Raw genomic sequence first — 17,305 nt, forward strand, 5'->3', positions numbered from 1 at the left:
TCATGGATTAAAATGAATGTGATTATGGATTAAAATAAATGTGATTATGGATTAAAATGAGTATGATCATGGATTAAAATGAATGTGATTATGGATTAAAATGAATGTGATTATGGATTAAAATAAATGTGATTATGGATTAAAATAAACGTGGTTATGGATTAAAATGAATGTGATTATGGATTAAAATGAATGTGATGATGGATTAAAATGCGCATGATCATGGATTAAAATGAATGTGATTATGAATTAAAATAAATATGATTATGGATTAAAATGAATGTGATTATGGATTAAAATGAATGTGATTATGGATTAAAATAAATGTGATTATGGATTAAAATGAATGTGATTATGGATAAAAATGAATGTGATTATGGATTAAAATGAATGTGATTATGGATTAAAATAAATGTGATTATGGATCAAAATGAGTATGATTATGGATTAAAATGAGTATGATCATGGATTAAAATGAATGTGATTATGGATTAAAATAAATATGATTATGGATTAAAATGAGTATGATCATGGATTAAAATGAATGTGATTATGGATTAAAATGAATGTGATTATGGATTAAAATAAATATGATTATGGATTAAAATAAATATGATTATGGATTAAAATGAATGTGATTATGGATTAAAATGAGTATGATCATGGATTAAAATGAATGTGAATATGGATTGAAATGAATGTGATTATGGATTAAAATAAATATGATTATGGATTAAATTGAATGTGATTATGGATTGAAATAAATGTGATTATGGATTAAAATGAATGTGATTATGGATTAAAATAAATGTGATTATGGATTAAAATGAATGTGATTATGGATTAAAATGAATGTGATTATGGATTAAAATAAATGTGATTATGGATTAAAATGAGCATGATTATGGATTAAAATGAATGTGATTATGGATTAAAATAAATATGATTATGGATTAAAATGAATGTGATTATGGATTAAAATGAATGTGGTTATGGATTAAAATGAATGTGATTATGGATTAAAATGAATGTGATTATGGATTAAAATGAATGTGATTATGGATTAAAATAAATGTGATTATGGATTAAAATGAATATGATTATGGATTAAAATAAATATGATTATGGATTAAAATAAATTTGATGATGGATTAAAATGAGTATGATCATGGATTAAAATGAATGTGATTATGGATTAAAATGAATGTGATTATGGATTAAAATGAATGTGATTATGGATTAAAATGAATGTGATTATGGATTAAAATGAATGTGATTATGGATTAAAATGAATGTGATGATGGATTAAAATGAGTATGATCATGGATTAAAATTAATGTGATTATGGATTAAAATAAATATGATTATGGGTTAAAATGAATGTGATTATTGATTAAAATGAATGTGATTATGGATTAAAATGAATGTGATTATGGATTAAAATGAATGTGATTATGGATTAAAATAAATGTGATTATGGATTAAAATAAATATGATTATGGATTAAAATGAGTATGACCATGGATTAAAATGAATGTGATTATGGATTAAAATAAATATGATTATGGATTAAAATGAGTATGATCATGGATTAAAATTAATGTGATTATGGATTAAAATAAATATGATTATGGATTAAAATGAATGTGATTATGGATTAAAATGAATGTGATTATGGATTAAAATAAATGTGATTATGGATTAAAATGAATGTGATTATGGATTAAAATGAATGTGATTATGGATTAAAATAAATGTGATTATGGATTAAAATGAGTATGATTATGGATTAAAATGAGTATGATCATGGATTAAAATGAATGTGATTATGGATTAAAATAAATATGATTATGGATTAAAATGAGTATGATCATGGATTAAAATGAACGTGATAATGGATTAAAATGAATGTGATCATGGATTAAAATAAATATGATTATGGATTAAATTGAATGTGATTATGGATTGAAATAAATGTGATTACGGATTAAAATGAATGTGATTATGGATTAAAATAAATGTGATTATGGATTAAAATGAATGTGATTATGGATAAAAATGAGCATGATTATGGATTAAAATGAATGTGATTATGGATTAAAATGAATGTGATTATGGATTAAAATAAATATGATTATGGATTAAAATGAGTATGATCATGGATTAAAATGAATGTGATTATGGATTAAAATAAATATGATTATGGATTAAAATGAGTATGATCATGGATTAAAATGAATGTGATTATGGATTAAAATGAATGTGATTATGGATTAAAATAAATATGATTATGGATTAAAATAAATATGATTATGGATTAAAATGAATGTGATTATGGATTAAAATGAGTATGATCATGGATTAAAATGAATGTGATTATGGATTAAAATGAATGTGATTATGGATTAAAATAAATATGATTATGGATTAAATTGAATGTGATTATGGATTGAAATAAATGTGATTATGGATTAAAATGAATGTGATTATGGATTAAAATAAATGTGATTATGGATTAAAATGAATGTGATTAGGGATTAAAATGAATGTGATTATGGATTAAAATAAATGTGATTATGGATTAAAATGAGCATGATTATGGATTAAAATGAATGTGATTATGGATTAAAATAAATATGATTATGGATTAAAATGAATGTGATTATGGATTAAAATGAATGTGGTTATGGATTAAAATGAATGTGATTATGGATTAAAATGAATGTGATTATGGATTAAAATGAATGTGATTATGGATTAAAATGAATGTGATGATGGATTAAAATGAGTATGATCATGGATTAAAATTAATGTGATTATGGATTAAAATAAATATGATTATGGATTAAAATGAATGTGATTATGGATTAAAATGAATGTGATTATGGATTAAAATAAATGTGATTATGGATTAAAATGAATGTAATTATGGATTAAAATGAATGTGATTATGGATTAAAATGAATGTGATTATGGATTAAAATAAATGTGATTATGGATTAAAATGAGTATGATCATGGATTAAAATGAATGTGATTATGGATTAAAATAAATATGATTATGGATTAAAATTAGTATGATCATGGATTAAAATGAATGTGATTATGGATTAAAATGAATTTGATCATGGATTAAAATAAATATGATTATGGATTAAATTGAATGTGATTATGGATTGAAATAAATGTGATTACGGATTAAAATGAATGTGATTATGGATTAAAATAAATGTGATTATGGATTAAAATGAGCATGATTATGGATTAAAATGAATGTGAATATGGATTAAAATGAATATGATTATGGATTAAAATGAATGTGATTATGGATTAAAATAAATGTGATTATGGATTAAAATAAATGTGATTATGGATTAAAATGAATGTAATTATGGATTAAAATGAGCATGATTATGGATTAAAATGAATGTGATTATGGATTAAAATAAATATGATCATGGATTAAAATGAATGTGATTATGGATTGAAATAAATGTGATTATGGATTAAAATGAATGTGATTATGGATTAAAATAAATGTGATTATGGATTAAAATGAATGTGATTATGGATTAAAATGAATATGATTATGGATTAAAATAAAAATGATTATGGATTGAAATAAATATGATTATGGATTGAAATGAATGTGATTATGGATTAAAATGAATGTGATTATGGATTAAAATGAATATGATTATGGATTAAAATAAATATGATTATGGATTAAAATGAGCATGATTATGGATTAAAATGAATGTGATTATGGATTAAAATAAATATGATTATGGATTAAAATGAATGTGATTATGGATTGAAATAAATGTGATTATGGATTAAAATGAATGTGATTATGGATTAAAATAAATGTGATTATGGATTAAAAGGAATATGATTATGGATTAAAATAAATATGATTATGGATTGAAATGAATGTGATTATGGATTAAAATGAATGTGATTATGGATTAAAATGAATGTGACTATGGATTAAAATAAATATGATTATGGATTAAAATGAATGTGATTATGGATTAAAATCAATGTGATTATGGATTAAAATAAATGTGATTATGGATTAAAATAAATGTGATTATGGATTAAAATGAATGTGATTATGGATTAAAATGAATGTGATTATGGATTAAAATAAATATGATTATGGATTAAAATGAATGTGATTATGGATTAAAATGAATGTGATTATGGATTAAAATGAATGTGATTATGGATTAAAATGAATGTGATTATGGATTAAAATGAGTATGATCATGGATTAAAATGAATGTGATTATGGATTAAAATGAATGTGATTATGGATTAAAATGAATGTGATGATGGATTAAAATGAGTATGATCATGGATTAAAATGAATGTGATTATGGATTAAAATAAATATGATTATGGATTAAAATGAATGTGATTATGGATTAAAATGAATGTGATTATGGATTAAAATAAATGTGATTATGGATTAAAATGAATGTGATTATGGATAAAAATGAATGTGATTATGGATTAAAATGAATGTGATTATGGATTAAAATAAATGTGATTATGGATTAAAATGAGTATGATTATGGATTAAAATGAGTATGATTATGGATTAAAATGAATGTGATTATGGATTAAAATAAATATGATTATGGATTAAAATGAGTATGATCATGGATTAAAATGAATGTGATTATGGATTAAAATAAATATGATTATGGATTAAAATGAACGTGATTATGGATTAAAATGAATGTGATTATGGATTAAAATGAATGTGATTATCGATTAAAATGAATGTGATTATGGATTAAAATGAGTATGATTATGAATTAAAATGAGTATGATTATGGATTAAAATGAGTATGATCATGGATTAAAATGAATGTGATTATGGATTAAAATAAATATGATTATGGATTAAAATGAGTATGATCATGGATTGAAATGAATGTGATTATGGATTAAAATGAGTATGATCATGGATTAAAATGAATGTGATTATGGATTAAAATGAATGTGATTATGGATTAAAATAAATATGATTATGGATTAAATTGAATGTGATTATGGATTGAAATAAATGTGATTATGGATTAAAATGAATGTGATTATGGATTAAAATAAATATGATTATGGATTAAATTGAATGTGATTATGGATTGAAATAAATGTGATTATGGATTAAAATGAATGTGATTATGGATTAAAATAAATGTGATTATGGATTAAAATGAATGTGATTATGGATTAAAATGAATGTGATTATGGATTAAAATAAATGTGATTATGGATTAAAATGAGCATGATTATGGATTAAAATGAATGTGATTATGGATTAAAATAAATATGATTATGGATTAAAATAAATGTGGTTATGGATTAAAATGAATGTGATTATGGATTAAAATGAATGTGATGATGGATTAAAATGAGTATGATCATGGATTAAAATTAATGTGATTATGGATTAAAATAAATATGATTATGGATTAAAATGAATGTGATTATGGATTAAAATGAATGTGATTATGGATTAAAATGAATGTGATTATGGATTAAAATAAATATGATTATGGATTAAAATGAGTATGATCATGGATTAAAATTAATGTGATTATGGATTAAAATAAATATGATTATGGATTAAAATGAATGTGATTATGGATTAAAATGAATGTGATTATGGATTAAAATGAATGTGATTATGGATTAAAATGAATGTGATTATGGATTAAAATGAATGTGATTATGGATTAAAATAAATGTGATTATGGATTAAAATGAGTATGATTATGGATTAAAATGAGTATGATCATGGATTAAAATGAATGTGATTATGGATTAAAATAAATATGATTATGGATTAAAATGAGTATGATCATGGATTAAAATGAATGTGATTATGGATTAAAATGAATGTGATCATGGATTAAAATAAATATGATTATGGATTAAATTGAGTGTGATTATGGATTGAAATAAATGTGATTACGGATTAAAATGAATGTGATTATGGATTAAAATACATGTGATTATAGATTAAAATGAGCATGATTATGGATTAAAATGAATGTGATTATGGATTAAAATGAATATGATTATGGATTAAAATGAATGTGATTATGGATTAAAATGAATGTGATTATGGATTAAAATGAATGTGATTATGGATTAAAATAAATATGATTATGGATTAAAATGAATGTGATTATGGATTAAAATGAATGTGATTATGGATTAAAATAAATGTGATTATGGATTAAAATGAATGTGATTATGGATTAAAATAAATATGATTATGGATTAAAATAAATATGATTATGGATTAAAATGAATGTGATTATGGATTAAAATGAATGTGATTATGGATTAAAATAAATGTGATTATGGATTAAAATGAATGTGATTATGGATTAAAATAAATGTGATTATGGATTAAAATAAATATGATTATGGATTAAAATGAATATGATTATGGATTAAAATGAATATGATTATGGATTAAAATAAATATGATTATGGATTAAAATGAATGTGATTATGGATTAAAATGAATGTGATTCAAGGTCAAGGACAATGGCGAAGATTGCTCATGTCCCCACTGAGTATCTTGAGTTGGTTATATCCACCAGTTCTGAGAAGCTTGTTAGTAGACACCAATAAAAGTAGACAAATTGCATTTTGCAAGCAAATATGTATACATAATTTTCAACTTTTTGAACTTTATCATTCTTGTGGGCAAAAAAACATGTTACTAACATAAAGCCAGTGTAACTTGAGTTAGATAAATGCAATCTGGTGGATTCATATAATTATGTCCTTATGTGTAAATGGCCAGATGGATTAAAAGATAGATCCTCTAAGTTAGGTTGAGAGGTCAGTGGTTGTCACTTAGATGAAACTCACTACTTTGGTCTCAAGTAGAAAAGCAGTTAGAAGGACCCAGTCTGATCTATTGGCCAGTCATGCCAGAAGGATCCAGTCTGATCAATTGGCTAGTCATGCCAGAAGGACCCAGTCTGATCAATTGGCTAGTCATGCCAAAAGGATCCAGTCTGATCAATTGGCTAGTCATGCCAAAAGGACCCCGTCTAATCAATTGGCTAGTCATGCCAAATGGACACTGATCAATTAGCTAGTCATGCCAGAAGGATCCAGTCTGATCAATTGGCTAGTCATGCCAAAAGGACCCAGTCTGATCAATTGGCTCGTCATGCCAAAAGGACCCAGTCTGATCAGTTTGGCTAGTCATGCCAAAATTCTGGTCCAAAATACAGGACAAATATGGGAAAAAGTGGACACTTGGCAGCTATGTGAATCATAGTCATACAATGTATGACACATCACCCGATATTTCTGTTCTTACTTAAAAAAAAAAAACGTGCTAATGTCTTACATTGTAGGACTATGTGAATGGTATCTATCAAAGCTTTGAAATGAGCGGGTACTTCTTCCACTTTATTTCCTTGCTACCTTTGATCACGTTTGTGAATGACTAAGATAATATAAGGTAGTTTAACTGTTAATTACACAATATTATTTTTAAGTGTTCAAGAGGTCAGTTGACATGAATTCACCCGACACATAAATGTGACCATCAGCCCTTGCATGCCTTTTATTTTTTTTATTTTTTTTTTGTTGTTGATATATTCCATTCCTTTTATTTGATTTGATTTAAAAGATATGATTAATGTGATAATACAAAGTGGGTATGCTTTTATTTTGGTGTAAAAATACAACATATACATCCGCAAATCACAGATCAACACAGTTGGCAGTTATTAGGTTCTCACAAAATAGCTGTGACAATTTATATTTTTCAAGTTTATGTTCAAGGATATAAGCAAATAAACCAAGCTTAGTCAAAATTGGATCTGAAATATTATTCCAATGAGAACAGAAATTAAATATAAATATTGAATGGGTGGATAGACAACAAAAATTTATATTGAAATTGAGTAGTGTTTAATAGTAAAATGGACACTGGACTAACATGTATACGAAATTTCACAGACATTTCTAAAACAGTTTTGGAACATGTGTGTCAATTATTATTATTGTCTAAATCTATTCCTCTTTCTATTACAGATAAAAAAGGAACTTTCAAACTTTGGCCCAGACTTCTTTCAAGATATCAACAGTCTCCAGTTTAATTATAAACAGTTGGTGGAGAAAAATATCATATACAAGAAAAAATTACATAAGTTTTCAGACCAATTTGGAGTGAAAATCCCAGGAATTTAGCCCTAGAACATATAAAAAATCATTTTTGAATACCTGGACTCCATTTTAGGGATTTTTTTTAAAGGTTTACCAAAATGCAGATGTACAGGTCATATTCTTTGTACAATTTTTCAGTACCAATAAACAAGCTTTTGAGAGAAAATTGAGTTTGATACAAAATCATATGCATTTCATTTCTAGTAATTATTGCTTACGGTCAACTAACAAATAAGCAATACAAAATATTGTCTAGCTAGGCAATACAAATTATTATTGACCAAAACATACCATTATTTAAAATTATATTTATCATTCCTAAGTACAGTATATTCTTATTATGTAAGAGCTATGCTTTATTTTCTCAAAGTGTTAATCTCATTGGGTTCCAAAAACCTACTTGCATATTTATATATATAACATTAAAATATAAAATAGGAAAGTTAATGTTGATCTTTTGAAGTTCTTTCTTTTGTCAGATTGATGTTTTGCCATTTACCATATATATTCACTTACAAGTTCTTTCTTTTGTCAGATTGATGTTTTGCCATTTACCATATATATTCACTTACAAATTCTTTCTTTTGTTAGGTTGATGTTTTGCCATTTACCATATATATTCACTTACAAGTCAAGTTGAACTGTAATCACCATAATCCCTGATCTGCTGGCACATGATGCATCAACAGAGCTGAGTCTGTGTTGTTAGTTATTCTAACTTCTCATAACTGCACAAACCAGATATGCCAGCCCTCAGGATATGATTTATGTTCATAACTTGCAGTTTTATTATGGAAATAATAACAGCCAAAAAATGCATTTTTATTTTGTTTTCATTCCCCTTAACTTGCAATACAAAATATGTCCCAAAAAAATTGACTTATTTAGCAGTCAATTTTCTGATTAAAATTTGTAAACCTACTGGTTTGATATCCTGTTTCTGTTGTATGGCTGCACCACACTTACTCTGCAGTATACAGCCAGGATTGCACTGATGTGCCAGTAAAAACTGTTACAAGAGTTACTCTACTTGTCAAGACCATTTGTTCCTTTTAACTGTGGAATGTTGATATCATCTCCAATATTCTTCAGTAATAAAAAGATTTTCAAATTATCTATTGTGGTTCAAATATCGGATTTCAGCTTGGCACCATTTTCATTAAAAACAAAGAAGACATCTTTAGAAGTCTTTTGCTGAAAATTCCACATCCACATCCTATAGTGACAACAAGGTTTACAAGACAGTTGTTGTGGCAACCATTTTGGATGTACCATTTCACCATTTTCATATAGGACTTAGTGAAAACATCAAGTCATAAAAACGATCCATTCAAAAAGATTTTTAAAATAGTCGTCATGGCAGCCATAGCGGATATACCACTCACACCCTATTCATTTAGGACCAACTAGGTATCGTGAAAACCCCCATGTTGACAGAGTTATCCATTTTGGAGAGTAGATATTACAATATTGTCAAGATACTTTCTGTTCAAGAGCAGCAGCAACAAAGTCTGAATTTCAAGATGACTTCTGTGGTGTCAGATCAGCACCATTTTCATTTAAGACCAAATGGACATCGTAAGCAGTCTTCTGTGAAGCAGAGCTGTAATGACAAGATTTCAAGATGGTGACCATGTTAGATCACATCAGCCATTTTTATTCATGGCCAACTAGACATCATAAAAAGATCTTTTAGTGGAAACCTCAAGCTAATATGACCATCCATTCATCAGGAGTAGAGATAACAAGATGTTCAAAATAGGATTTTGGGTGGCTGCAATGGACAACAGGTTAGCACAATTTTTAATTAGGACCAACTATACAAGTATTCTAGTGAAAACTCCATGTTGATATGACCTTCTATTCAAGAGCAGCAATAACAAGATTTTTCAATATGACTGCCATTGTGCCACGATACCAGGCATGAGATTGGCACCATTTTCATTTATGACCAACTAGACATCCAATGAAGTCCTTCACTGAAAACCCCATCTTGATGTGATCATGCATTCATCAGAAGTAGCCATAACAAGATTGGATATGTGCAAAGCAGCATTTTCGTTTAGGACCAACCAGACTGGGATTAATGTGTGTGTAACGTTTCAAGGCAATCCTTCGAGTAGTGATAACAAATTTGTACTAATCAATGGATAGACAGCCTACCATTCCATAAGCTCTATAGTCTATGACTGTAAAGCCAATACAAATTCTGAACTTTGTCTCACCTGGTCCACTGTGGCATAATGCAAAAACCTTCTAAAGTGATTACAGCAAGAAAAGTAGGCCACTGCAGGGTTCGCACTGGGCTTGGTCGATGTTGTGAATTGCAATTTCGGCAACAAAATAAACCATATACACTGGAATCTATTGTTACATAATCAACTCCTTTGTTCATATTGACAAACCACCCTAGCATAGCATTGTTATATCATATGCTGATGTCTGGCCTTAGTACTCTGTGCTGTAATATAACACAAAAGTGATGTTACCCAACTAGCTACAATCAACCATCAATGAAGGTGAGAACTGAATGACTACAATAACAGATAATGGCAATATTTTTTTCCTTTCTCAAAAATGTACAAGAAAAAAGTTTTCTTTATACTTTAAAGAAACCTTATTACTTGTATGCATCGATTGTTCTGTATATATATATATATATATATATATATATATATATATATATATATATATATATATATACTAAGCAAATAAAAAAATATACTGTTTTACTTTTAATGTTGCCACAGCAAAATAACATATGGGCATTTGCTTGGCTCTTCAAAGCGCCTTTAGCAGCACCTTCAATAATACATGAACCTTCATCAAAGCAAGCTGAAGACGTTTGATCAAAGAAAGTTGGCTACAAACTTAAATAAAAGCATTGTTTCATTTTTCATAGCTCATTATTGTGCCGTGAAAGTTTCCTGTTTACAATAAAAAAGTTCATGCTTATGATTACTACCGATGGCGGTTTAAAACCCAAATTAAAGTTCCAATATTTTGAAACAATCGATATCTATCCATTGAATTAAATGAAGTTGGGACATATCGCAAAAATGTGAAACTTTTTAATTTGTTCACATTTTCATTTCCCTATAAATAGCCTCATCCCCTTGGGATTCACAGCATCAAGGTAGTTGTCTCTGGCTGACCAAAATCTAGAACAATTTAAGTACATGTAGCATATAAATAACTATACAGCAACATGCTACTAGGATAATAAATATCAGAGTGAATTGAAATATTTTTTACGGCTCCAATCATAGCAGTTAATGGAGGTTGAATGAGAACGAGAAAAAAGTTCTAACTTCTTAAGGTTCTTTATTATTGATTTAGACTTGCTTTTTTATTAATGTTCATTATATTTTTCATGAAATAAGTTTTTTCAAAATGCACAAATGTCAACCACACTTGAACAGACAGGCGTGCGTATGAGTCTCCTTGATGATTATTTTAATTTTATTTCCTTGAACGGTGGGAAATTTTAGAGTATACAGTTTGGTTAAATATCGATGTTAGACACTATGCATGTATAGGACATTTGTGGCTCTCACCTGTCTGAATGTCTGTCTCATTTCATTTTGGTGCATGGGTATGTATATCCTCGAATGAATGTGTTTGGATACGTATATTACATAAACATACTTCTGGTTAAAAATGAGTATAAAATGATGCTAAGATAGAAAGAGTGACTGGATAGATAAAGACAACAAATATGAATATTTTTGAGTATCCATTTATTATTGACTTGTAGAGCGTGTTCTTACAAGCAGTCTCTTTTTTAAATCATACTGTTTGCAATTTCACATCCAGTCACGTGGATCAATATTGATTTAAAAGGTGAACCAAAGTAATAGGACGGAATCTGTGAAATAATTGGATCTTTAAAACTTACATATTTGATGCAAGGAAAGTTTAAACAGAATTAAACTAATTATAAGAAGGCTGTTCCAGATGAATTTGCTGGTGGCAATCAGAAATGTTATCTAAAGACCCCAGCAAATTAGAGTTATCACAGTTCGGCATAAACAAAGAAAATCATGCTGAAAGTTATTGCATGTACCATCCGATACTTGATGTTTCAAAAGTCAAAAAGAAAATGAAACAAACAAAAAAACGTCATTGGGCATGTTATTTAATCTGAATATTGTACGATATTTACATCCAAATATGAATAAATATTCTGTCTGCATTAATTACACTCCTTTTATCGTTATGATAGTTAATGTAATTATTGCTTTGTTAAGTTCCTGTGAATTCATTAAAATACTGTATTCCATTTTTTTTTTAAAAACTGTTCTGGTTTAAAATATTCAGCATTACAAATCAACTGACGTATCAAATTTGTGTTATAATTTTTCAAACTTGTGTTATAACTTTCTTAACTTAAAAACAAACTATTAGCCTTGCGAAAATAACAGAAAGAAGGATATATCAACATATGAAGAATGCAAATTGTTGAGATTGTTTTCGTTAAAGTTATATAACCGAAAATGTGCAATAAATGTTTAAAATCGGAGAGCAAAGTGAAATGTTCTTACAAGTGTATCTGAAATTATGGATAATGAATCTATATTATCAGGTATGGACGGTGTATTTAATTAAATTATTTGATACCATTTAAGTATGGAAAGTAAATATTATTTAATTATCTGATATAATGTAAGTATGGACACTGAATCTAATTATCTGATGTAATGTCTAAAATTATTTTCCTAATATGAACAAAAGGTGTTTGACACAATTTATTCATTGGTTTAACCATAATGATCTGTAGTACAGCTAAGATTCCTTCCTTTGTTGACTTTATCTTTCGCTAACCAAGTGTAGAATGGTGAACTATCCAGAACTGGAAATTTTTGGTGGGCATGCACATTGGAGCTAAGGGAGGTAATTTTAGGTGCTACGATCAGTAACTCCGTTGCAACCGTGAAACCCCCTATGGCAGTGACCTCGATCTGAGTGTCCAGAAAAATGTTTTACAATCATAAAAAAATGCTCCTGGTGCAACTTATAATCATAATACAGTGCAACCCCACTATAACGCAAATTCGGATATAACGCAGTTGTGGCGTGGCTCCCAAAATTTTGTACATTAAAAAAAAAAAAAATTCAAAGTACATGAAATAGTCTATACAAATTTTTTACTATCATTATGGGGAAGAGATCGTGTATGAAATCAAATTTAATATGATCATGGTGTGGTTCCTGAAATTTTAAATACATGTGTATTTTTCTCATACTGGGAAAAAGAAAAAATGTTTAAATTATGAGAATTAGTGTGAAAAACATTTATTATCATTCTGGGGAAGAGTTCTCATACGAATTTTAATATAATACGATTGCCAGGTTCTTGAAGTATTATGCCAAAAATAAATATTATCGGAAATGTTACTTATTATTTGTCCACGAGTAAAGCCACTAAGTCGTCCTTGTGATTGTCTTCAATTAATTCTGTATACAATTGTTGCTCAAACAATAACCAACGTGTTTCTTCTTTAACAGCATAGACAACCAAGCATCAGACAATGCGGTGGTTGATAAAAGATTATCACAATTTAATAAACATAAAAAAAACAAAATCTGCCAACATGTTTGCTGGACTTGACAGTGTTATTAGATGCAATCAGTTGGCCAGTAAATAATGTCCGCTTTATTAGCTGGGAATTGAAAGGGTATAAAATTGTACATGCGTTCAGCTTAAATTTTCTTTTATAAAAGTGACTCATGACCATGGCAGACCTACTGCACTTAGTTCTCGGGTTTTACATGGGTATGGTGTTTGTTTATGAACACATTATTAATTTCCTATTTTTTATAAAAATATTTTACCATTATGGGGAAGAGATCGTGTATGAATTCGAGTATAATACAATATACAATAAGATCGCGGCATGGTTCCTTAAATTTTAAATACATCTAAGTGTATATTTCTCTTACCCTGGGAAATACTTTATTTAAAGTACGAGAAATAGGGCGTACAATGATTATCATTTTGGGAAGTTCGAGTATGAATTTGAATATAATATGATCGTGGCTTGGCTTCTGAAATTTAACAATTTCACCAAGTTCTTGAAGTGTTATGCCAAAATAAACATTATCTGAAATGTTACTTGTTACTGATCCATGAATAAAGCCAGTCCTCTATGTGATTGTCTTCAATTAATTCTGAATACAATCGTTGCTTAAATAGCCGACAGGTGTTCTTTAACTGCATAAACAAACAAACTGCAGCCAAAGCGGTGGTAGACGAAAGATTCTCACAATTTAATAAACATCAAAAAATGAAAGCCGCCAACATGTTTGCTGGGCTTGGCGGTGTTATTAGACGCAATCAGTTGACTAGTAAATAATGTCCGCTTTATTAGGTGGAAATTGAAAGGGTATGAAATTGTACGTGTTCAGCTTAAATTTTCTTTTATAAAAGTGACTCGTGACCATTGCTGGCCTACTGCACTTCGTTCTCGGGTTTTACATGGGTATGGTGTTTGTTTATGAACACATTAATTACTTATTTTTTCTAAAAATATTTTACCATTATGGGAAAGCAAGTTCACAAACGCAAGTCTTTCTCTGCACTTTGCGTAATGATTAGTATATAGTAGTTTCTTTCGATATTCACAAACTCTGGAGTAAAAGTTATATACATGCTGAAAGCACGTGTTGATTGGTAATTATTCTTGCTGTAGTCGTTCAAACGAATAAGCGTATGATTGTTAATTATTCGAAATTTGCAAAGGATAAATGTACACGGAAATGCACAAGAAAATTTTAGCAGTATGAAATTGTATACCGACACCGTTCATAGATCCTGGAACGTAATGAACTGTACAAGTGCTTCGTCTTTCTTAACCTAATTTTGCTGTTAATTTTTCCCTGAATTCACACACATAATGATGTGTGACAAAATTACTGAATAGTTAAAATATGTATGCAAATTTTGCAATGGAATTACATATTTTATGGATTAATTTCAAGCTTTGACGGTACGATATCAGACGGCAAGTAAATGGTGAGACTGTTCATGCTATATATCAGACGCTGAATTCAGACACAATGATCTGTGTGCCATGACGGCACGATAGTAAACGGTGTTATATACATTTGACATGAATACACGTATATGTGCCAATGAGTTGCTCTCTGAGAAAAGTAAAATACTGTAAAACCCCACATTAATGCAACCCCCGATATTAACGCGATCCAATTTTTTAAACCCCAAACATCGCGCTGTAGCGGGGTTCCACTGTATATAACAAAATTACCATTTGAAAAACTAACAAACTTACCAACAAATTTCAACTTGACTTGAATAATTTCACAATACTTATTGTCACATGAATTTGTTCTCCAATACTATTGAGGCTTAAGTTATTTCATGTGCATGTCAGTGTTCACATTGTAATTAAGTAACAACAATTTCTACATTTTTGCAGGAAATATATTATAAATCTTTCTTTTCATAACAAATCTGTAAAATAAACACCCAAGTACATCAACTACATACAAATAATCCCATACATTCACTTGTCTTTTTCTCCAATGGACACAACCTGTTGATATGCCAGTCTAGCTCTTTTTTTGCAGCTTTGGCAAAGATTTCTTTAGTCTTCTGTTTTGACCGACAGTTTGGCTCAATGTGAATCGTTTCTTTTCCTTCACAATGACAGCCTTTTCCATTTCAAGCTGGTGCTTGTATTGGCGACATGCAGTGTGCATATTCTGACCGAGCTACATCTGTTCTCTCATGCAAGAAATCTTTCTTCTTATAGTAATTAATTGCACTTTTTCCAGATGCCTTCTGAGCTTCAATTTTTCCATATGCAGCTCCAAACTCTTCCAACTGCGATTATCGTAGAGCAGAGTTCACAAAATGCCAGTCCTCTAGTGTTCAGTTTTCTTTTAAACTGACCAACTAAATTTTTGTCGACTTTTTGCTCCAGCCATTCCCATTTCCATACGTTTTTTAAACATTTATGTAAACTTTTTCTGTCATGTTCTCTCTCAACAACATGGGACACCATTTTTCTTTCCATTGCCATCAGTTTCCATTACACGAAGATTCATTGGATGAATTTAAACTTTTGACCAATTAAAATTTTCTTTACGAGAGTCGTGTGCCAACTAATATATGGAACTAATAAGTTACAAGGGTTTTTGCAGAAAGGGACTGGACAGAATGTTTTTTAAAAACCAGATCGAAGATGATAAAAAATATCTAAAAAACAGACTAGATCAAGAAATATCAGATTCATGTCTGGAGAAAAGAGCAATTCCACTTTAAAACGGAGAACAATCATGTCCGATAATTGCACATTTGAGGGTCAACATAACTGCACATTGAGGAGAGTCGTTATAATTGCATATTGGAGGAGAGTCAACAATATTGCACACTGGAAGAGGGTCATAACTGCATATTGGAAGACAGTCATCATAACTGCACATTGGAGAAGAGTCATCATAATTGCATACTGGAGAAGAGTCATCATAATTGCTCACTGGAGGAGGGTCATTATAATTCCACATTTGATAAGGGTTATCATACCTGTACATTGGAGGAGGGTCATCATAACTGCACACTGGAGAAGAGTCATCATAGCTACACACTAGAGAAGGGTCATCATAACGGCACATTTGAGAAGGGTCATTGTAACTGCACAATAGATGAAAGTCATCATAACTACATATTGGAGGACAGTCATAATTGCACATTGGAGGAATTGCACAATGGCTCCTCATCATAATTGCATATTGGCGAGTCATCATAATTACATATTGGAGGAGAATCATCAAAATTACACACTGGAGGAGAGTCATTATAACTGCACATTGGAGGAAAGTTGTCATAATTGCATATTGGAGGAGAGTCATCATAATTGCACACTGGAGGGTCATCATAATTGCACATTTGAGGAGAGCAATCATAATTGTATATTGGAGGAGTCATAATTGTACATTAGAGGAGGGTAATCATAATTGCACATTGGAAGAGGGTCATCATAACACCTGAAAACAACACTGGCTGAGATGTGACAGCTTTGTCTAACTTCTTACTAACAAGGGCTCAACAAAACAAAAATTATGAA

At 29.0% G+C, this 17,305-nt stretch overlaps 1 protein-coding gene across 1 annotated transcript in view; it reads left to right on the forward strand.

Moving 5' to 3' along the window:
• LOC149773056 (centrosomal protein of 290 kDa-like) overlaps positions 1-10,579 on the forward strand; it is a 30,461-nt gene extending 19,882 nt beyond the window's left edge. Inside the window, exon 8 of the mRNA XM_089946847.1 lies at positions 8,085-10,579. Coding sequence (XP_089802973.1) covers positions 8,085-8,240 — 156 coding nt within the window. The 3' untranslated portion in view covers positions 8,241-10,579. The remainder of the gene's footprint in view (positions 1-8,084) is intronic.
• The last annotated feature ends 6,726 nt before the right edge of the window (positions 10,580-17,305 follow it).

The sequence above is a fragment of the Sinohyriopsis cumingii genome, unplaced genomic scaffold, assembly GCF_028554795.1.
Source record: "Sinohyriopsis cumingii isolate HCF-2022 unplaced genomic scaffold, ASM2855479v2 utg000913l, whole genome shotgun sequence".
Lineage (NCBI taxonomy): Eukaryota > Metazoa > Mollusca > Bivalvia > Unionida > Unionidae > Sinohyriopsis > Sinohyriopsis cumingii.